The sequence below is a fragment of the Ptychodera flava genome, chromosome 15, assembly GCF_041260155.1.
Source record: "Ptychodera flava strain L36383 chromosome 15, AS_Pfla_20210202, whole genome shotgun sequence".
NCBI classification, from domain to species: Eukaryota; Metazoa; Hemichordata; class Enteropneusta; family Ptychoderidae; genus Ptychodera; species Ptychodera flava.
The window spans coordinates 9,980,547-10,004,856 of record NC_091942.1 but is presented as its reverse complement, the minus strand read 5'-3'; the positions used below and the strand labels follow the sequence as shown (position 1 = coordinate 10,004,856).

The 24,310-nt window shown below is 37.0% G+C and overlaps 1 protein-coding gene across 5 annotated transcripts in view; it reads right to left on the bottom strand.

The window, feature by feature from the left end:
• Positions 1–24,310, bottom strand: part of LOC139151103 (ankyrin repeat and fibronectin type-III domain-containing protein 1-like) — a 232,986-nt gene that overhangs the window by 146,660 nt on the left and 62,016 nt on the right. The window contains exon 1 of one of the 5 annotated variants that reach the window (XM_070723651.1): positions 19,029–19,140. The exons of 3 other annotated variants lie outside the window; for them this stretch is intronic. In XM_070723651.1, the coding sequence (XP_070579752.1) occupies positions 19,029–19,075 (47 nt within the window). In that variant the 5' untranslated portion in view covers positions 19,076–19,140. Of the gene's footprint in view, positions 1–7,936; positions 8,217–19,028; positions 19,141–24,310 lie in introns of those variants that run through there. One more of the 5 variants, XM_070723649.1, reaches the window with a different exon arrangement.

Here is a 24,310-nt window from a genome sequence, read left to right as displayed (position 1 = left end):
CAGTTGATTCTGAACAAGGTCTGACCCATGCAGTTTTATGAAAAGTGGCAAAGTGAGAGGAAAGGAATTCAACCTTTTAAACCCACATGATATCTTTCAACAGATTCAATCACCTTGTTGAAAACTATGGGAATACATGAAAGTCTGGTGGTGGAGAAAAGAGGGGTATATCTGTAGTCTACTTTATTTTGAATCAATACACACTGAAGGTAAGTTTTGATGTATCTTGGAGCAACAAATCTTAGAGGTGGGGGTCAATTTTGACAGACCGGCAATCATTCTACCTATCCATCTTGCAATAATACTAGCTGTCAAGGCATGATCAATCGTCCTCTTAATGGAATTCAGGGGAAAATAATACTTTTTTCTTTTAGTTTCACTTCCCTTCTTCATTAAAGAATTACAGAAACAAAACTGAGTACAGGAAGAACAGTATCCCTAACCATGCTGTTGTTTCAATGCTGACATTGGATGCTTACACCGGAAAATGCCGATGTGGAAAGGTTATTTGAATTTTTATATAAAAAGATGACGACCATGGTAAAGGTTAGGCTTGTTTCACTTTGAACCCTTTCACAACAGCAGAACAGTTTTACCATAATTTTAGAGCGGACATTGACCTATATATGGAACATTACACAAAAGGCTCAAGGAGGTGGATGTGGACGTTGAGGGGTGGGGAAAGCATTATATGGTCAAATTGTGAACTGCAAAAACTTTTTAAAAATCGACCAATACTACTGTTGACACTTTTGCCATCGTTTTTCATATCATTGATGTCAATAATTTGGGTAATCTTTGCCAGCTGGGAGATACAGGGTATAGAGACAGACATCATGATTTCGATCATGTGGAGGGACTGAGTCTGTTTTTCAATCAGAAGTCTCACATGAGATGCAACTTCAGGGAGGGGTTGAGGTAAGGTGAGGTAAGCTGCGTGGGGATAAAAGAAACCACACACAATAAGTGATCTCTCTCCCCATATCAGTACCTTATACATCTTCCGAAGGTTGACACAATTCCCCAGATGAAGAGGATATCAAATGTCACATACTACCCCGTACCTAATCATTTTTTAAATCAATATCATCATCCTATACAATGAGATCACGTTGCCAAGGTGATAATTTACTGTCTTTATATCTCGTCATTATCCACTACAAGTTTCTCTTGACAGTTGAAGAGGCGCTGTTCATGTGTCTCATTATTCTGGTTTATTGCTCATGAAATGAAATATTAAAACTTTTTATTTGCAGAGGAGAATATGGCTATAATTCATTCTTTTCAACGTTTTAATGCTTTATTTCCACTATGTTAAATTTTGACAGATTTGACCATCAAAACTATGCTGTACACAATGTGACTTTCTCTTCAAATTATGTCATTTTGTCTGATAAGAGAATCATTATAATGGGATGGGATTGAAAAACAAAGACATTCACAAAATTAACAAAGACGTGATGGTGGAGACAGAGGGTGTTGCGAATTGGATCAAAGATTCACATGTACTTTTACCCTATTTTCACTGTTGTTATGTTACCGTTAGTTTCCCTGGAAACTGTTCTTATCTTCAGGGAGGAAAACAGAATGACAAATAGTTGATGTAATTTTCTACAGTTCAAGCTATCAATGCACACATAAGTGGTGCCATCAAGGCTCCATATCTCCTGAGACCCTTTGCTGTGGATTTGGTCTCTCAACAGCCAAGGTCAAACTGACAGTGACGCTACACAACCAATGATATTTTGCACCTTTGGAACCATGGATAATTAAAGTACATCCTTGTTCACATAAACTGACTACGTTCAATTTCAAATCCCCTCTCTTCAACTGAACCACAGCTTGGGAGTGCCAGAATCGATTACAAGGATTTATGATGTGAACTGCCAAAAAGGCAAAAATATTACTGAAATAGGTGGTTAAAACTTAAAACTGCTGACAGCTTATCATACTGCAGCAAATATTTTGAAGAGAAATCTGAATATTGATACAGTATCAAGACTGTACATAGTTTCTACACTGTAACCGTTAGATATAGATGGTTTGGAAATTTGCACCATAATCTGAATAGAACCCATCCACATTATCATTATTGTAATTCCTTACACGTGAGTAAATTTCACTTCATGGGAATACAGCTTTTTTTCAATTCAACTCATTTCTCATACAAATATCCACCCTGATTATTCCTGATTGCAAACATTAATCATATGTATTGGACACAAATGTCACTTAAATGGAATGTAACGGATTAAACGATTAAGAAATCTCCTGTCCCCGGCATTAAAATCACTGCAATGATTATCTTCATCATCATCATTGCATCATTCTATATTGTCACTATCATTTATTTCCTGCAGTTGTTGAAAATGACTTTTTTTTTTTCATTGATCGCTCAGGGAGTTGCGTATTTTTGCTTGGGAGAAGTCAGCATGTGCAATTTTTATTACGAGACAAATTTATAGAAAGCGCAAAAACAAAGAGAAATTGTTTGCCATGTAAGGCTGGATTGTTATAATGAATAAGAAAACCAGCCTTATTTTGTGCATTGTGTTGAGAGAATAAAAATGTGTTTGCGACTGAATATCAGGTATGTGATTTTAAAACAGGTGTGTATTTCCTATTTAACAGAGATGTTATTGAACACTCATGGGGCACTGGCACATTTTATGAGCTACCTACTCCCACTTGGGCGATGAAAAAATCCAGGTTTCTACTCGTAAAAGAAATTTGTCATCTTCGCGAAGGCTCTACAGCATGCCCGGAGACTTGAAGTCAATGCCAATCAAACTCGGGTTCTTTCCAATGAGTCATTCTATGTCTACAAGGGGATAGACAAGATTGAACTAAACAAGAAAACACGGTAATTGGGTGATAATTTCAGTAATTTGACTGGAGGGTGGCATTCAAAACTGACTGAATGAAAATTCATAGAGACCTCAATTACTGTCGCGAAAGATGTTTTATAATTGCTTGATTTGAATTAAAATCATATTTTGACATTTTGGCCGCCCCAGGAAATATTTCTATCAACAGTGTGTGTTGACTAGATCTGAGCTGAGCTGAGTGAAAACAGGTAAACAAAATGTTTTCCATTTATTATTACCTATTATTCAAACTTGTCGAACTTGCTAAATGCCAAAACATTTGTCATTTCGAAAGATATAATATAAACATAGGCCAAAGTCCCTGAAGCTACTATAGACATGGATATAAAATTAAGTATTTCCTGACTGCATGAAATTATCTCACTAAGGTCATCCTAGGGAAACCAAATATTAAAGCTGTCTGACCAGCGTTTTGAAAAAACAAGCGACTCAACAGTTGACAGAGCTCTACTGTGTTATGTAGAGAACAACCTTTTGTGACACATGTATTGATGAAGAAGGTGGATATCTTTGATAGCTCATTTCAGGATGGCTTGACCAAAAATAGAAAAAAAAATTCCGTAAAAAATACAGATTTGCAATTTCATCACAATTTTAACAAATCCAAGTTGGGTTATCCCTGGGGACCTGTATACCAAATAACAATGCTGTCTGACCAGTTGTTATGAAGAAGAAGAAGATTTTTTACCACAAAGGCCTTTTTAGGTGCCAATTTGCACATTTTCAACAATATCAGAAATTAATAAAAATAATTTCTGAAAATCATATATTTTATCCACACAACAAATATCAAATCAGTAAGTACTGCAGTTGTCAAGATATTAGAGTGGACGGACGCCTCATAAACGGACATACATACATACATACATACATACATACATAGTATACATACATACTGAGAGTGCATGCCGGACAGATACCCATCCCAATAGCTTCTATAGACTATATTCGTCTATAGTAGCTAATAAACGAGAGTTAATTACATTCTAAGTAAACAAATCTTGCTAAATCAAGATTTTTGTCATAAAAAAACAGCATATCTGTCAGGTTATAAAGAATCTTAAGCTGGTTATCTTTTTATCAGTATTTTCATCCTATTAACCAAGCACATTTTAACTTTCAAATTAACATTGCAAGTAAGTTCTGTTGAATAAGTTGAGACTGTACATACTCAGAGAAAGCACACTGAAGAGACAAATGTTTGAAACTTAAGAAGTTCAAGGTAATCAAAAGCATCATGTAACACTTTCATTGCATTGTTTACACAGATAGCATAATTGCTATAAATAGCACATGAGGAATCTTACATCCCAGCTTTACCATAAAAACCCTATCACTTTGACCACTCTTTTAATTTACCAGTAACCACTCTATGTTTTTCCTCAAAAAGTAATTTTATTTTATCCTTACCAAGTCAACCATAAATGGAAATTAGAACTTTCTCTATCTCTACTTATTTGACCACCCTATCATGACAAACTATTATGAGCAATTTCTTTTAGATAACATACAGGGCACAATAAATGATGGTTCAGAATATGTCAAAGTTGGGATTCAGGAAAGTTGCCTTTATGTTTTAATCCTCCAAGATGGTAAGCACTTCACTATGAACTGTCAAAAAAAGTTGAACTTTCTGATAATTCTACACTAAAATTATTTTGGCTTTGATGATTTCCAATTAATTGATTGAATTATTTATAATCATATTAATTTTTTTTTTCTGGGTGAATTGATAGGGTTTATACAGTACAAGAATTACATACAATGTAAGTCAAATTTTGATCAAAATGACAAAAAAATTGCTTAAAAATACACATTTGCATATTTCATCACAATTTGAACAAATCTAAGTTGGGTTGTCCCTAGGGACCTGTATACCAAATAACAAAGCTGTCTGACCAGCGGTTATGAGGAAGAAGATTTTTTACCAAAAACACCTTTTTTGGCATTAATTTGCCTATTTTCAACAATATCAAAAAATTAAAAAAAATAGTTTCTCAAAATCATATTTTTCATTTACACAACAAATATCAAATCAGTAAGTACTGCGGTTCTCAAGATATTTGAGTGGACGGACGCCTCACAAACGGACATACATACATACATACATACACACATACAGACTGACGACGGACGCCGGACGGATACCCATCCCAATAGCTTCTATAGACTATAGTCTATAATAGCTAAAAACAAACAGAATTCTGAGATGGAAGATATCATCATATGACAAATGTTATAAATTGTTCATAATTTTGTTTAATTTTTCTGTTTCATGAACCTACCATTAACACCAAAGTTTGAAACCTGGTCCACAAATCTATAAAAGTGGCAGGGTTTTATGTAAAATACAACCTGGTTCTTTGACCTAGCAGTTTGATACTCAGACACCTGTTAGCTTTGATCGGACCTGTTTGAAAGTCACAAAGGAAAAGTGGACAAGTTCGCAAATTTATACCCAGTACTATAATCTCACTATTGCAGAGGGACACGGAAGTGCCCCCTTGTTACTTATTCCCCTGGTGTTCGTTTGTTCAGAATTACTGATCTCAAGCACTTGATTGCAAGTACAAGCAGATGGATGGAAGGATATATACGTATATAGGCACCTGGTTAAAATGCATGAAGAGTTTACATATCTACATTATCAACAAAGCAATACGATGTCCATAACTTCAATGACACTGTAAGTACGATAAATATGGAATTAGTGAATTATTTCCAAAAAAAGTTTAAATTATAACTGTACAGGTCATGGTATAGGTAGATAGTGTAGGGCCAAACCTTACAGCGAAAGAAAACCATACAGCAAAAGATAAATATTTGTCATTTTGCTGACTATATTTTATCAACCACAATGCAAACATCAAATGAAAAAAATCATGTGACAGATGCCATATATGCACCCTTCTTGAGTGACACTTTGAGTTTGTTACAAACGCAGACAATTTCATGGAGCTGTTTCTGCAACTCAAGTGTTTTGACAGAGAGTTGTCAATCTGTCGCCAAGGTCAGCCTCTATTAATTACGACATTTGGCGGGGTGAATTTGAATAAGTGATTAATGTTGCCTGGTTATTCTGCAAACTGCCCGCACATGAGTTGAACTCAGCCGATCAAAAACATACACATTTTCAGAGAACTGTTGGAAAATTGAACACCAATAGCTGCACAAGATTTCCTCTACTTCAACTTTGATAAAAGTTACTCTTGCCTTGCTGAGAATAATCATACTTGTTCTCTTTGCAAGTGAAATGGTGCAGGTTTTTTTACTGAAATTTACATTCACAAGAAAATTCTTTATTTTGGAAAGATTTATTGGCGAATACAAATTTTTTCTGTCCATCACATCATTAAAATAGACATTCTACTATTTTTAAAGGACTGCCCCGAGCAACGATGGTTGTAAACTGATTAATAAAAACCACAGAGTGAAAAATGCTATAAATCAGTACATGATTTTGGCAGAGCTGGAAGATAACTCACTCTTTAACATACCCTATACTAGACAATAACGACAAAAAGACTGAAATCTCAATTTGAAAGTAACTATAACATAATTTGGAGAGGGAAACGACGGCTAAAAAATGTTTTTTATCTACAGGTAGCCGTCAAATTCTTGATTTCTTTGCCATGTATTACACTGTAAGCTTTCTTGTATAGATTTCTTCTATTAAAATGCGCACACATTTTCCAAAGGTGACTTGAAAAATTTCACCTTTTTCATAAAACTTGGTCTGAAAGACATGTTTGTGAGATGACATGCTTATTCATAATTGTACATCTTTTTCATAGTTAGCGAGAGTGCATTTACGTTTATTGTAATAACTTCACAGAGGGTCACTTTTTGCTCTTTTTTGTTGCACATTACATGATTAAACGCGGCCATCATGTTCTGAGTCACAATAGAGGAAATTGATACTGAAACATCAATAAACTGCAAAATGAATTTTTCATCCCATTACTCACAATGCTGTGACATGTTGCTGATAAAACCAATCCGATATTCAGAAAGTATGTCATTATATGTATGATCAGATACCCCAAATAATGGTATGCATTGGAGCAATCATATATCAGACTTTTGTCATATTTATGTAAATTTTATCGATCTTTTACCCTTGCAGCACTATTGTTTGGCCCAAACCCATCATTATTCATGGTGATTTTGGACCTGTTTATAAGGAATTGGGTTGAATAGTTAATAAAGCCACAGAATTTTAGCCTAGCACTTCGGAATGAACTAGACAAAAATACATGCAGACTACAAAGCTACATTTGAAGCCATATTTCTATTCCTTGTCTTGCCTATAGAACTATGATACAAATGGAGAGAGTAACTTTGTATGCTGATGGACTCTTTCTTTCTCTGACCTTGAAACTCTGTCTATCACTAGGCAACCAAGAAATCACCACTTGCTTCCCTCATCCCTTATCTCCCTGTATATGGAATCACCCATCCTGCTCCGAACAATAAGGACATACCAAAGTCTGTTGGTCCAAGGGTTTTGGAAAATCCATAGCCAAGATTTTTATGACTCAAAAAGTTCAACTGGGACCGGAAAGAAAGCCAGACAGATGGCGCGGGAGAAATACACTCGAGGAGAAAAAAAATGATGAATTTATGACAGAATCTGACAGTTATACAACACTTATATAACAGTCTTATCAGCCAGGTTTTGAACCGCCTTCCGCATTTCACAGGTCATCCAGAAGTCATGACTTGAAATCAGCGTGTGATAGAGGCAATAAATGGAGCAATAACACCACATCGAAAAAATTTCCTATGTATTTTATCGATTTGAGAGAAAAATTTCCTACGTCTTTAATGGCTTTGTGAAAAACCTTCCTTTCAATATACAGAAGGCAATCAAAATATCCATTAGAAACTTTCCATTGCATGTTAATGACAGCCACGATGACGTGTGCCAATCTACTTGTATTTAGAGAAAGACGCTCTGAGGTCACTCAATTTTTGTTCAAAATGGAAAAATCTTGAACATTTCGCAATTATAATGCTTCTCAGATAGTCTACAGTATAGTAATTACCTTTTATAAAAGCAGTCTCTTGACAGTGATGCATAGCTGTGTAGATGTATTTTGATCGCAGTGAATGAAGCAGAATTGTTCAGTTTTCAAATCTCTGAGGTGCTGATTCACGAAGAAGCAGACGTACGTCATCACAGTTTTGAAGTATGCAATGGACATGTACGTTCATCAGCAGAGGCCAGTACATCACATCTGAACTTCGAGATCATCGTAAGAGTACGTTTTACGACAAAACTTGTCCAAGACACGAGCTGTCTCCATATAAAGGGCTCGTACTTGCGTTACTTTAGTGCCCTCCTTTGTGACTCCCTAACTTAAGCCCATGCCATGGAGTACGTAATGGTGAGTTGTCTAGGTGGGCGTCATACGCCACACACAGCAATAGACTGGCATGTTCATCACCTGGAGCTTCCAAGGGTGTGCCTCTCTGGATTAAAACAGGTTGGGTGAAAACAAAACCATGTGACTAGTCCCGGTCAACTAAGTCCATCCCCAGTGACAATTAAATGTCAATAAATCCTTCCAGTCCAGGTACACACACTTTCTCCTTTCTCACGTGCAAAGAGGTGCAAATGCGATTCCACCCGCCAAAATCAGCTTCAGTCCAAAATTCACGTCATTTAGGACATAATGCTGACCGTCAGAAACGAGTTCTTCAAAAACGGCAGATTTCAAAAGCCTACAACGATAACATCTGAATGGGGCATAACATATGTAGAAACACCATACCGTGGTTTATTCATGTAGCTGTGATCACAGGAAGCAATGGAAAACAGTGATGAGTGCTAGCGACAGGGGAGAGACCATTTTGATCTGCGTAGGAGGCAAAGTTCTCTTTGAGGGAAGGCAATTACATGTGACTAAATACTGAACAAATTTCTTTGTGGCTCACTTTCTTTCTCAATCATACATGCAGTTATCTAGCCATCTGTCTTCTGCTATTCCTGATCATGCAACTCTTCCCCAAACTAGCTAGTTCAGTCAACGGTAGCGATCAAATGTCATCTACGGAATCGAACTGTGAGGACAGACAACCCCTCCGATTCCTCTACATCCCTGCTTTGAAATGGATCTGCCTGTATTACAATGAGCTGGCACACGCACTTCTCAATCGCGTAATCACAATGTAGCTCATTCCCCTTGAACTGTTGCCATGACAACATTTGGTATGTCGGCCATCTTCCTCAGCGTGTGCATCAGGGCTCACATTCAAACTGTTGCACAATGGCAATGAACGCTAACACACCCATCATGCCATGCACCGACCTCACTGACCTTCATGTTTCTGATGATACTGCAAAAAAACTGAGGTCATTCCTCCAAAATCAAACAAACTTTCAACCATTCAATTCGATAAGCTTGTATCTGATAAATTTAACCTCTTTGATAAATTCCAAGTAACAGAAATTATGTGAAAAATATTCAACAAAACAGGGTCCTGATGTACGTATGCCCTATTGGTGAAATGTCACTCACTTACAGCTATAGCACAAAACCTACACGTTGATCTGTGACAAAAATAAAAAAAAATAAAAAATAAAATTGAACGTGGGCAGAATTTCATGGCATGCAACATAGCACTCAGAAAAACTAAATTACACTTTTGAGATAAAAAACACTGATGCTATGAGCCCCTTGGGAAATTTACACTTCTACGCAATAAATTTTTACCTTCTTTACTCACAGCTATAAATTATCACTGAAATTTGAAATCATCATTTGATAAACTACAGACCAGAACTCCAAGGGTATCATGCTGTCAGATCTCTCAGATACCACAGTTCAGGTTTCTGTTCCGCTGTACGTGTCTTCTGTTATTAACATTCATTTGAAAATCTTGTTTACTATATCACTGAACTGAACTACACATTGGAAACTAAACGATCCACTTAAGTTAATTAGACATTCAAATATATTACATAAAGATTTCTTTTCTGCTGGCAATATCGTTTCAGCTCAACAATGATGAATCACCAGTACGAATTATGTTAATTTAGGAATAAGCTTCAAAGTTATTTACAGAAGCTAACAGAGAAGAACGATTTTATGTTTCTAACAGTGATATCTCTACCATTTCTGGCATTTGCATATAATACCATAATTTCCAAAGATAAAAGCACATATATACATACATACACACATACATACATGCATACATACAAACATACACACACACACACACACACACACACACACACACACACACACACACATACATACACGCATGCATACATATATATACATACATACACACACACACACACACACACACACACACATACATACATACATACATACATACATACAATTCATGGAGCAGTAAGGAAAAGTTCAAGCTTCTAACTTTTTCTGAGCAAAATGTTCATGCAATATGGCTGTGTATGTCTATAGTTCACATGTTGTACACAGAAAACATCCAGTTGACAGCATTCTCAGCATGGCATTTATTTAATATCCTTTACAACTGCAAAGTAGACGCAACAAGGCGGCAGACGTTTCCTCATTCATGAGGAAAAAATATGCAAGAAATGCCTTTGCCATGTCATTCTACAGTTGAGCATCCATTCATAGTCTACTTCACTTAATAAAATTCTGACTATATTGCTCATCCTTTGAAGGATAGGAACATGCTTTCCTCTCATCCAAACTGCATACTTCAAACCATAAAACTATGATGGTTGATGGTTTCCAGAATTACAGAGAGCATGGCTACATTTCTAACTTTCTGCACTGACTCTTTAATAAGGACCTTATCAACTTATCAACTGGCCAATAAATTGTAATTTCAAAATTTGACACCTTGCCGTGTGACTGCGCCATGTGCATCTCACACTCAAGCGTATCCTAAACATCTGCTTAACAAGTCATCGTTGATGACACAGTCCCCACTTGATAATCGGTATTTTGATTACAGGTCCTCAAAGAGGATAGAGTCCTCTTCATTAGGTCTGTGATAAAAATACTTTTGAATGAATTCGCTTGATACATGTCTGAGTTATGGTTCAGGACATGAAAAAAATCGTAACAAAATGGTCGCACAGCGGCCATATTGGATCGCATCACAAAACAAATTGATGTGCATAGCTATGACATTGGTCGATGTCCTTGTACCAACTTTGAATAAAATTGGTCAAAACATGCGGATATGCCTGAGAAATGGCTCTGTACATGAAAAAATCGTAATAAAATGGCCGCCTGGCGGCCATATTGGATTGTATCACAAAACAGATTGACGTGCATATGTATGACATAGGTCAATGTCCTTGTACCAACTTTGAATAAAATCGGTTGAGATATGCCTGAGTTATGGCTCTGTACATGAAAAATCGTAATAAAATGGCCGCACAGCGGCCATTTGGATCGTATCAAAAAACAAATTGCCGTGCACAGCTATGACATTTGTCAATAAGCTTGTACCAACTTTGAATAAAGTGGGTTGAAACGTGCCTGAGTTATGGCTCTGTACATGAAAAAATCGTAATAAAATGGCCGCCTGGCGGCCATATTGGATCGTATCACAAAACAAATTGACATGCATATCTATGACATTGGTCAATGTCCTTGTACCAACTCTGAATAAAATCGGTCAAAACATGCCTGAGTAATGGCTCTGTACATGAAAAAATCGTAATAAAATGGCCGCCTGGCGGCCATATTGGATCGTATCACAAAACAAATTGACATGCATATCTATGACATTGGTCAATGTCCTTGTACCAACTCTGAATAAAATCGGTCAAAACATGCCTGAGTAATGGCTCTGTACATGAAAAATCGTAATAAAATGGCCGCCTGGCGGCCATATTGGATCGTATCACAAAACAATTGATGTGCATATCTATGACATTGGTCAATGTCCTTGTACCAACTCTGAATAAAATCGGTCGAAACATGCCTGAGTAATGGCTCTGTACATGAAAAAATCGTAATAAATGGCCGCCTGGCGGCCATATTGGATCGTATCACAAAACAAATTGACGTGCATCTGTATGACATTGGTCAATGTCCTTGTACCAACTTTGAATAAAATCGGTTGGAACATGCCTGAGTTATGGCTCTGTACACAAAAAATCGTAATAAAATGGCCGCCTGGCGGCCATATTGGATCGTGTCACAAAACAAATTGACGTGCATCTGTATGCCATATGAAGTAATCCTTGTATCAAGTTTGAATGAAATCGCTCCAGGCATCTCAGAGATATCTGCGTGAACGGACGGACGGACGGACGGACGCACGGACGCACGCACGCACGCACGCACGGACGCAGGCACGGACATGACCAAACCTATAAGTCCCCCCCCGGACGGTGTCCGTGGGAACTAAAACCGAATCATAGTAAACTTCACTTTTCCCTAAAAACTTATCTATCAAAATTGCAATTTTGGAACCTCCCTCCTACATTTCACCTAGGGTATACAGCTTTTTACCTCTTGACCACTGTTTCCTGCCACACCATTAAATTGCATGCTGGGACCTACACAAACAGGTACAGGGTAAGAAAAGGCTAATTTCTTTGTTAATCAAGATTGGCCCTTGACTTTATCTGAAAGAATAGAAGTGATTAAAGATGTTGCTGGAACAATTCTATAGTCTTGCGCTAATTGTTCTTGCACTGAACATAATAACAGTAAGTCATTCATTGGATGTCAAGATTTAGTTTTTTGAATTTGTACTTTCTCTGCATTTTTTGGGGTTCAATGACGTTTAACTGAAATTTTCACTGAGAAAATATTAATGACATAAATTAATTACAAAGCTCATCTGTACCCTGAGAATTTATCTTTAGTATTGAAGATCAATCATGTTCTAATATCAAAAGTTACATCTGAAAACCCTAGATAGATGAGCACAAGTGCGTAAACATTTGAATTATGGCATTACTACGGTTACAAGGACAACAGAATGTGAAATATCAATCAGGAATGTCCTTGAAATGCCCTTGACAGATTACACTCTGTATGCAGATGTTTACAGGAGATGATGTGGAAACTATGGTCCGGAAAATATTGTCATGGCAACCAAGAGATACGACTTAAAAAATGATGATCAATAGCAGCACTGATCACCCGTTAATGGGTTGTGACTAAATATAGCATCAAATCCATGACACTCGCTGCTGAGAGAACAGATTTTATGCAAACTATTGTTCATTTTATGCCATTCTTCACTGTGGTAGTGCAGAGTCAGATCGCTTGATATTCTATATGATTTCTTTCATGGCATTTAGTGGCATTTAATGGGACAGTAACTGCAACTTTTAATGATTTTTTTCACTATTTTTGTTTTCAATGTCAACTACAGTTTCTTTTTCTACACTTCTCCACAGCATGTTGAGATATGCAGTACTCAGTTCCTCAACTCCGCCAGCAGTGTGTGAACACTGCAATGACAAGTGAATTCTGGTCCAGACTAGAATTCAAAATGTAAGCAATATCAGTGCATTTTACATGTACACGTACAGATGCTGTGTGGACAAGCTAAATCGTTGGTGTTTCAACTAGTATGTTTCAACATGCTTTTGGGGAGTACAAGGTAGAACAAGAATTTGCCACTGACACACAAAACAAACTGAATGGTGAAAAAGAGTCACAAAATTACAGCTACTGGTCCTTTCAAGAATACTAGACGTTTTCATTCTTGTACAAAAAATTTTCTGAGGTCTTGCAAAATATAAATTACTTTAGACTAAAAGTTTTGTAAATAAGATCCTAACAGCCAGACTTGCATTAATCTTTATAGATAAAATGTTTATTTTTGCATATTAATGATAAAAGTTTGAAGACATTTGTAATATTAGAATGTTAAAAGACAGTAACAGTATGGATGGTGGGATATATAGCACACAGCATGTGACCTTGTGAATAGATCCCCTCATAAAAATGATGGCAAAATCATATTTGTCCTGACAGAGCTGCAATAAATCTGCTAAATTCCAGAACAGCAATTTGAAATGTCACACTCTGACTGCATAGTTAGGAATAACAAGTACAACTCAAGAATATCAGGATGAAAGCAGATGAGGTAATCATTCAAAAAGGTTAGCATGGTGCGTCACGCACGTATCATACAATACCAGATCTTGCACGTGGAAGTATTTTTCACAGTTCAAAGATAGATGTGGTTTACGAGCGCCATGACTTCCGGAGCAAATTTGAAAATCATGTGTGACCAATGCAGAACATTGATTTACATCCCAGCTGTCTTGCGCTGGTCCAATCTCTATGTGCTTGGGTGGTTTTCATTGTCGCTGCTTTTTTCGCTTTGCCAAAGTTTTACAATCGGAAAAGACTGCTGGCAATGCCATCAAATCTACAGCCCATTATGTTGCTTTCATGTTCTTCAACAAGTTGATTTCTGTGCAAAAGTATTCAATCTGAGACATAGAAATGGCTTAATCTCTACTTTGGATTGTGCTTTGCTGGTTGGTTGCCTTACAGACTAAGATATTCAGCCTACAATGAAATAGATTTTTGGTAATGTTTGCTCAGGAATGTCTCTTTTATAAATTGAACTTTAACCCTTTGAGTGTCAAAGTCAATTTTTGTCACCTTTATAAAATATAGCAGAGTCACTTTTGTTCAAATTTTGCCAAATTTTGATATAAACTGCAGCCAATGAAACATGACATCCATTTGGTCCAAAATTAACAAAAGACATTGCAGAAAACTTCATTAAAATGTTGCACTAAAATTTTGTGTGAAAAATTATGGCGCTCACAGAGTTTACATTTTAATAGCAGAGTTACTAATGGCGCTGTGATGAGTTCAAAAGATAGTCTTACAAGAATAATAAAAGAAATGAGAAAGACTGAGGTGAAAAGGAAACCAGGTATCACTTGGTTCATTACAAAGTATCCAACCGGGCGAAAAAGGCAGAACTCAGCAGTGTAGCTGGGAATGTTCTAAAACTGGAGAAATCTGAACTGAATGCCCATTTGGACTGTCCAGGCTGGATTTTCCAACATTCAAAAATTGACTTTTCTGTCTGGAGTAATTTATTCCAATATTCCATTCCAGCCTTAATTAAACACATGCCAGCAACCTAGCCTATTAAGAAGCAGGATTTCCAGGTTAAAGGTATACAGTCATCTGTAATCTAAATATGCCAAAATATGGTCAAAGGGGCGTTCCTTGGTATTCAAAATGCCCATGTGAGGGCGCTGTTTTTAAAAAGCGGCCACCTGCTTAAAATCTGTGATTGGTTAGATTTTCTCTTTCCATGGTAACTGTGGCAAAATTGAAACAGGTGACAGTATACCTTTAAGCTTTTAACAAATTCAAACATGGTTTTTCCAGTTTGGAATCATCCCATTGCAATATACCTTTACAGCATTTTACACATGATACATGATACATGATTTAACACATGCTGGCAATCCTAGCTATTTCCAGAACCTGGAGGCATTTGAGATCATTTAAGTATCCAAAATCTATTACAAATGTAATGATTAAATTTGAAGATGGAACAGAAGACTAAATCATCTGTAACTCGACCTCTGATACATTTAACCATGCATGTGCGTTTGTCTAGTCTTATTCCTCCATGGTCGATTTCTATCTGTAAGCACCGATCACACTTTTATTGACGTTTCCACACTATTAACTAAATTAGATCCGAATGTGAGATAGTAAAGCGTATCAAATGTCATCACAAAAATTATCGGCTAAATTTTCATGCCAACAGCTATCACGCTGAGATATGCGCTTCACTGTGATTGCAAACATCTGGTAGTTTTGCCAAGGTTTGCCTCAACACAAGTGTAACTTGTCTCTCTCCGTGTTTCCTATGAACCAATTGACATTTACCGGTGTCGTGGCTTTTTATAGAAGCGGTGAAATGTGCGAATTAAACACAAAATTAATCAGTTAATTAGTTTGTTACAATTTACTGAACCACAAAGTACTGGATATCTGCGTTGGCAGTGAAGTGTGGCATCAACTCAAGCCACACAGCTATGGGTACACAAAGTATTATGCACCGCTAACCTACTTTACCGACATTACTAATCATCTTCCATTAGCTGGTTGATTCTACGTACCAGGAAAGGGGACGGACAGGGTTAACAACTTATCTCCCCTTTGCCAATCTTCATTTCACATGACAGCACAACCACATGTGACCAAGTCACTGCAGCAAAGCAACTTAAACATACATTGTACCCATTAGATGTTGATCCACACAAAATGAGTAGGTCAGGCAGTGTCAAGAAATTGTGTTCCTACTTTTGAAAATTTTAAATTGTGTTGAAAATGTTGCAAAATCAACCAAAAAATATGTCTACTTGTCCCAGTGCTCAATTAGTGACAGTGTAATTGTCTGGTCACATGGTGAGTACGTTTGTTGGTGACAATAATTAGTGTTGGCTATTGTCCCACTATATATCCCTGCAATGGCAGGTTATTTCTTGTCATAAAATTATAGTGGAAAAGTTGCTGTTTCAGCAAAAATTAACAAATGAAACAATGTTTTTTCCTCACCAGTGTTTATGCTAAGGCAGGTACCCCGGTAAATGTTACTGGAGTTCACAAATCATTAACCAATGTTCCAAACCCTTAGCAAAAACACAGCTCACTGACCATATCAAAGAGAATTCATTCCTTTGACACTGTTTACTATCTATATTGGTACAAGGAAAAGTACAGTCTCTGCAAGGAAAGATCAAAAAAGCAGATTTATGTATCATCTATCATAAAGGCCAGAATATATAACTGGTAGAAATCATTTCACTGACAGAAAGTGTCCACTTGCAAATGCTGTTTGACCTACAACTGAAAATCAAATTGAAATTTTACAGTGACAATACATTCTCACTCTTGATTTTTCCTTTGTAAAAAATTGCAAATGTCTCTTTTTTTGTACAAAAAACGACTCTCTTGGAACAAAATATCATCAACTTTTCTAACTTTCTGAATTTCTGTAATACATAAAGATTGTCCAGGGAAGATTTCAGATCAATCATGGGTTACAGGGGGTTACATTCAACAGTGTGCCTTTTGGGGTCAAAGTTAACAAGTCTGCTTCTCATTTGTGAGAACCATAAAATTTTTTTCGATACAACCTAATTAATAGAAAGAATAAACCGGCAAATTTGAACACTGCACGTGATTTATGGTTCAGCAAACTAAGATATTCATATAATATTAGCGACACAAAACTATGTTAAACACACAGCAACACTAGCCAAGTATAAATCTAGAGCGGGAAGTATTTTTTCAAAGAATTCTGCTGGTGGTTGGAAGCGTCTTGTCAGTGGCCTATCTCCATCAGATACCTGCAATGACGTCAAACATAAAAAAAGTAGTACTCGATATAGCCACCTACAGACCACCTACAAAGTAAATGATAGAATACATCACACATACCTTCAAGTCCCCCCCCTCCCCCACACAAAAAAGTTACAATGACAGGTTGAAGAAAATAGATACAGCCAAAAACATGGCCAGCTGATGACATAAATGTTTACAAGAATGTCTTCTTAAAACGTGTTGCTTTTCTTTGAATTTTCATTCAGATGGCAGACTGTCTATCAGTCACAACTAAAAATACTTTCCTTGATCTTTCCTTGACATGTTTATTCTGAAGTACTAAAAGAGACAGTGCTCATACAGCTGCAAAGTGCTGATACAGACAGTTCATTCATTTCATTTTGCCTTGTCTATTTCCTTGTTTGTTTTGACCGAGACACGACATATCATCGTCCATTCCACACGCACAGAGAAAGGATGAAAAAAACACAGACTGTTCTTTGTGGCTTCTTGTTTTGCAAATGGTATCACGTCTTCTCAAATGTTTCAAATTTTGATACGGAGAAAACAACATCAAAATGGGTGCCACATCTGTTGGCCATCATGTTAAAGAAATCATCAAAACTGCATCAAAAGCTGCAGTGACATTCACACAGAAAGATATGTGTTTATATGGCAAACACGGAAAAAACTTTTTTCATTCCTGCACTCTAGGAAAGCATATTGTCGGTGAACTGATTTTATATAGATTAATCTCTAAATACAGTCTAAGTTCAAGGTCACACTTTGCTTCTGACCAGATTAACAGCAAATGCACCATTGAATCTCTGAAAATTGGCTCTACTATAAGGCTCGACAACTCAATGCTGACCATGGCATTTGCGGTGAAACTTGTATATATACAGTTCATTCCGTGCACTGCACGTGGTGACCATATCACTTTCCTCCGGTTGTGTTGCCGGGGATACCGAATCAAACTCCCTCATCTGATGTTGATAACCTGCAAGCGCTAGGGTTTTTTCACGCTGTGATCAAACCAATATAGCTTGCTGATTGAAGCCACAAGTTGACTTCACAAATTGTTCAACAGGCCCATCAAGTAACAAGAGATCTGTTGTTGAGGTATGTACTTTCTCTCTATAGAACAAGTACAGTTTGACCTCACAAAGTGCAACCTCACCTAAAGACGATCTCGTTTCTTTTCCCTCGATCTTCCTCTGTTTCTAATTTCATCAGCATATTCCACAGTCATTTCAATTCTGTTTTCCGGAGTTGAGTTATGCCTAAAAACACCATGCCCTTTTAATACCCCTTCCCCCCTCTCTGTCTGTCTGTCTGTCTGTCTGTCTGTCTGTCTGTCTGTCTGTCTGTCTGTCTCTCTCTCTCTCTCTCTCTCTCTCTCTCTCTCTCTCTCTCTCTCTCTCTCTCTCTCTCTCTCTCTCTCTCTCTCTCTCTCTCTCTCTCTCTCTCTCTCCCCCCCCAACATCCCCTCCTACAATATCTCTTGTTGACTATGAATGTAGCACTTATAAACCAGTGTTAACCGTGGGACTCAATGTGTTTTACAACCAAAACATTTTTTCAGCAGCTGACACACTGGATTTGGTATCTCTGTTTGGTGTAGAATTTCTCTTTATAGTCAAAACAAAATGACAAGTAACATTTCAAACATTATTTCAAATGGGTACAACGTATCAAAGCTGACTGGAGCCAAAAATACAACAAGACAGGACTTGTATCGTACCAAGAGGACCTCTAGCAGGACTTCTAATAACAGCCATTAACATGCAAGAGCGTGAAAAAAGGATAGAAATACAGTTAGAAGGTGAAATTTGAAAAGCACTACCTGCTCCGAAGCAGATCCACCAGTAGATTTTTCCGCTTGAATGACATCCTCCAGGGGAATTAATTAAGATCCACTCACGGAAGCTAACTCCGGTATCTCTTAAAATGCCTGCGGAGAATTGGAACTTCCTCTACAAGAGTTCCACTATGAAATCACTGGCTACTTCTCGTTAACAGTGCGCGTAGTCCAGTGGTATCTCAGTGTAAGTGTCCAATGTATGTGCAAGTCATGTGAACAATTTCAGGTCTGCTTGGATTCCGTACCGATTGCTCCTGCAACAATCTCCCGCGTCCATCTTTTGGTATTTATACAATGCCCTGGATGATATTCCAAGGCAGAGATATTTTTTTTCCCTTCTTCTTCTGAGAGATAAATTTCCAATAATGACTTGGAGTAGCAATTAGCAGATATGCTTATATCAGCGACACCAGTGACTGCTGAGTGTGGAAGTTATTCCCAGTTAGCTTTGAAATCTGAGTGTCTAGGGAGAGAGGGGGGGTGGTTACATCCTGTTGCACAGCTCCACCCACATGATTTGAAATTGATTTCCCTGGAAGTATACCAGGCTTTTCCATGTTCCGTGGGTGGCTGCGTGCACAGAGGCTGCTTGGCTGTGAAATGAGCACAAAAAGCTCCTTTAAGTGGAACTCATAAATCAATCGGCCCTCCCTTTTACACTTGCGTTTGAAATTCGCAATGGAGAGATATCCAACACGATTTGAGAACAGAGCACTAGTGAAATGGGGGTGTGAGATGTCATTGGGAAGTCAATGATTTACCAAACGGTAACCAGTTATCATAAAGACGTTCACCAACCATCCATGGGGAGAAACCTGGACTGATGGGGGAACTGGTAGAGCTTGGCAAAAACATCAGAGGGACTGAATCAATAATGAATTAGATGATTAGTTAATTACTTAAATGCTGGGTAAAGTGTCAACATTAATTGATCACCCGACCCAGGCACAAATAGTAACAACTGAACAATAAGGAATGAAAATTAAAATGTGATTATAAGTCACATGACTGAAACTGGCCAATATGAATCCTGCAACCACATCACACAAATCTGATAATTTAATGTCAAATTTTGTTTTCAATTGCACTTATTGAGCATCAACTTTAAGCTTCACGGTAATTTATGACATAGGGAGTCCAAAAGGGGATAGAAATCATACAAATGCCCTTCCCTTCAGATGTGCAAAGTTATATGCAACTGATTTTTATTGCAAGTTTCATCACCTGCCACAATTTGCAGAACAGAATTCCTGTATGATGAGACTTGTTGAATATTTTAAACACAATAAAGATTCATGTACAGATTCAGAAGAAGATATTTTAGGATTCAATTTTTAAATTTGCGTAGACTACACTTAGACCCTCATTCTGCAGTGCTATAAGTCATTAAACTATTTATAGCACATGGAATGGGGGTATCGCGGTGCTGTAGTTGATTGCAGGAAAAGCAGCCACGCTGTTATCTCCTAAAATAGCACTTTTTTATCGCAAAGATTTGCAGCACATTCTTCGAGAGAAAGCAACGAAGCAGGTCAACTCCGTTGAAATGGCATACCATCACAGCTCCGGTGGGGATCAATGTTATTCTGACCTTAAAAAATGAGGCAATTCCCCAAGAGGGCTGGTAGCAGAAGCTGCTGGAATTGAATTAGATGCAGAATGCCCAGGTACATAAACAGGGTTTATTGCCCTTGAAAGTGTAGCAATGCGCTTAATTTGCATACATCAGTTGTTTTGAGGGCATTACTCCACCCTGAACTACGATATGGGATAATTAGGAGCAATAGCTCATAAAAACACATGCACAAAAAAAGTGTAATTTCTTCATGTGACGGAGAGTGAGGTCAGACCTCATTTAGTTTGTGTGTGCGTCATCATCATGATAAAGATTCGTTTACATCAGCTGGATGTAGAAATGGTGTGGGAGGACCAAGCAGAGAATGCGGGAAGTCTCTGTGTTTTTTTTCCATTAGAGATGTAGAAACTGATTGAGATACATACTGGGAAATGCACAGCTTCATGGTGGTCATCCACGCCATTGACAAAGATGAAACAAAATTATCTGGTTGAAACATGCTTTTTATGCATGTATTTATTCCCTGTGGCTATGGAATAGATTGAAAATTTTAAAATCATACTCTGCAAATGGAGTCTTTACTCCATTTGCAGTTTGCAAATACATATCAAACTTCGCACAAACCATGAGCTGTGCAACGAGAATTAATCCTAAAAGAAAAATATTGAGACCACAAGTAAAATTATTATATTCTACAAAAAGAACAAATTACATATTTAAAACTTTTCCAAGAGGGATATAGTTTGTTTTGATTAAGAAATCGTTTCTTGTAATGTTAATTCTCATAATGGAGAAAGATGTCTTGATCTACAGAAATTATATCCTGAGAGAGTATGAGCAAATGCAATATCATAACCAATTCTAAGAAAGAGAAAAAAATTTTATATCCATCAAATTACACGGCTTAATACAATATTTAATTTTTCTTCAAAAATGAGATATATTTTCTCTTCATTGAGAAGTCATTTCTTTAGAATGCTAATTGTTATAATGGAACAAGTGGACTAGAAATACAGAAAATATCCTACGAGTACAATCTTGTAACCAAATTCTGTGAGAAGAAGAAAGGCCAATTTATACCCATTAACCCTTTGAGTGCTGCAATTTTTCCCAGCAAAATCTTGTAAAAGATTTTACAAACTTTGTCAATTTTTCGGTAATTTTTTTGACAATTTTGGACCAAATGAACATTATTTTATTGGCTTCAGATTTATATCAAAATTTTAGCAAAATTTAGAAAAAAGTTGACTGGTATATATATTGATATTGGCGACAAAAATTGACTTTGGCGCTCAAAGGGTTAAGATACAGGGTGCTCCATAAGGGGATTTTGAAGGGGTGGGTCACCCCTCTGGTTTCCAGGCAATATATTCATATGCTAATAACTGTATAAAAAGAAACATTTTCATAATAACAGAATATGCAAAGTATACATTGTTATGTAAATTGACCATCCTGTTTTTTAAGGGGTGGTGGAACACTGAAATAGGTGTTTTTTTTCAATAACACTGATCGATACAATAAACTTTGAGTTTGAAGTGTATGAACTAGCTACTTGAAGCACTTTACGTAAGCGGAGGACTTCGGCTGATTAGTACAAGAGGCCTATTACCGTGGCAACATTATCATCATGCTCTTCAAGTTCAGGTGCCTGATAACAGGTCTTGCACTTCTTGAAGAGGCTATTTTCGTCTAGTTTGTGAAGCAAGAATGATTGTTGCAAAACCTTTGAAGGTGAATTTGATTTCCTTTTGTTAACACTACTTTCTATAAAGTATTTTGATGCGTTCACGCATTAACTCTTAATAGTTACTGTGGGCGGGTGTAAAGTCACTGTCTTCAATTAAGAAATTTACTTATTTATTCTTAGTTTTACTGTTTTACCAATAGTTAAATCTGGAATTCAAATGGACCTTGGTACAAACAGACCCACATGCACAAAACACGCATGAAGTACGTGTATTTCTGTACACCCTTGTATATACACATAGGTTTGTTTGTACTGTCATCAGGTGATCACTAAGGACGTACGGAGTCTGCAGAACATACAGTGTCCTTTTTTTTCCTTTTTGTTTTTTTCCTTTTTGTTTTTGAACCATTTCTTTCTGGTCTTCTACAGTATTCACAGTACAGTCTACAACCCATGCATGATACTTAGATTCACCACACACCCTGATCCAGTTTTTATCGAGGGTCTATGTATTCATGCACCATTCATTCTTGCAAATGCCAAACAAGTGGAACAAAAACATGCAATCCTCACATTTGAAAATTTGAAATAATCATAGACCCTCAAGAAAAGTTTTTCTCAGGGGTCTGTGAAATAATGTGGTTGAGAAATTCCTGGCTGTGTGCAGTGTCTTGGTTATTGGCTGTACAAAAAGTCTGTTCCCGTGCCAATATATATTCTCACCTTGCTCTTCAAGTTTATTGGTTGGTTATATTGTCATTATTGATTTATTTCCAAACAGCCAATCAGCTACACAATGGTTCTTATTTCAGACTCTGTTACTGAACTGAAACTCCATGTAAATAATTACAATCTACCACCAATCAGAAATGACTTTCCAAGTGCCTGCACTTTGGCACAGAAATTCGAACAAAGCAATTTAATTTCCTTCTCTTAGAACCAGCCAATGACCAACAATGGGTTGATCACTGCATGAACTGTCTTTTATCCTATAGCATTTTGATTGCCTATGTTCTAAATATGTTCACACTCATAGAAGACTTTGTGCATAATGTGACCAGCATTTTATGTACCTATTTGAAGAATCACTGCCTAAAATAGAAATTGAAGCTGGAAAAAGTTATTTATTTTCACTCCAACGCCCATTGAGAAGTCATTTTTACAAGATACGTGTACAAAGCCAAATGTTCACCCCAGATGATCAACCCAGACTCAACTCCATTGTTCAATCTTTTTTCGTACTAGATTCAGCTACAATCCATTGTTTCATGAAGGGTAAGTGCACCTACTAATACAGAGACATGGCAATGAAAGGTTAATTACATAAAGAAATACAGAAAATTATGCTGAATTCATAGCTACTAGTTACTTCACAAATATGCTTAAATTACCACTACTTGTAGACATGACTGTAGCATTCAGAGATGGGTCATGCAATGGAGTGATTTCCATGACAAATCCTGCCAGCAGCATCGGGAATGCATACTGCCATCTGTGGCGAAAAGAAAAATTCCTTTCTTTTTGAAGAGCATTTGATATCATCATATCATGTGAAAACTATTTTATTTCACTCTATGTTGAAACATTTTCTACAGATTTGCACTCTCTAATCCACTTAAATCAATCCAAACTGAATACACAATCAACATCCTTTGGTTGGGAAAAAGCTAAACTAGGGACCAGGGCTTATTTGAGCACTGTTAATTTGACAACATAGTCAAATTACCGAACTGATTGCCTATTCACAATCTTCCAAATAGTCATACCATAACCTAGTATTTCTCTCCGTATTCAAAGGGGTCTGTATAGACAAGGATGATTATTAAGAACAACGCGTCATGACATTTTCAGATGAATAGATTTAATGACTGATTTTTTCTCTTTTTAACACAGCTAACCTATTCCAAGAATTATTGAGCATTCTTCACAAGGACATTCCCCACATTTCTATAGAATAAATAAATTCTAAGGAGCCACTATAGCTGAAATGGCACGCCT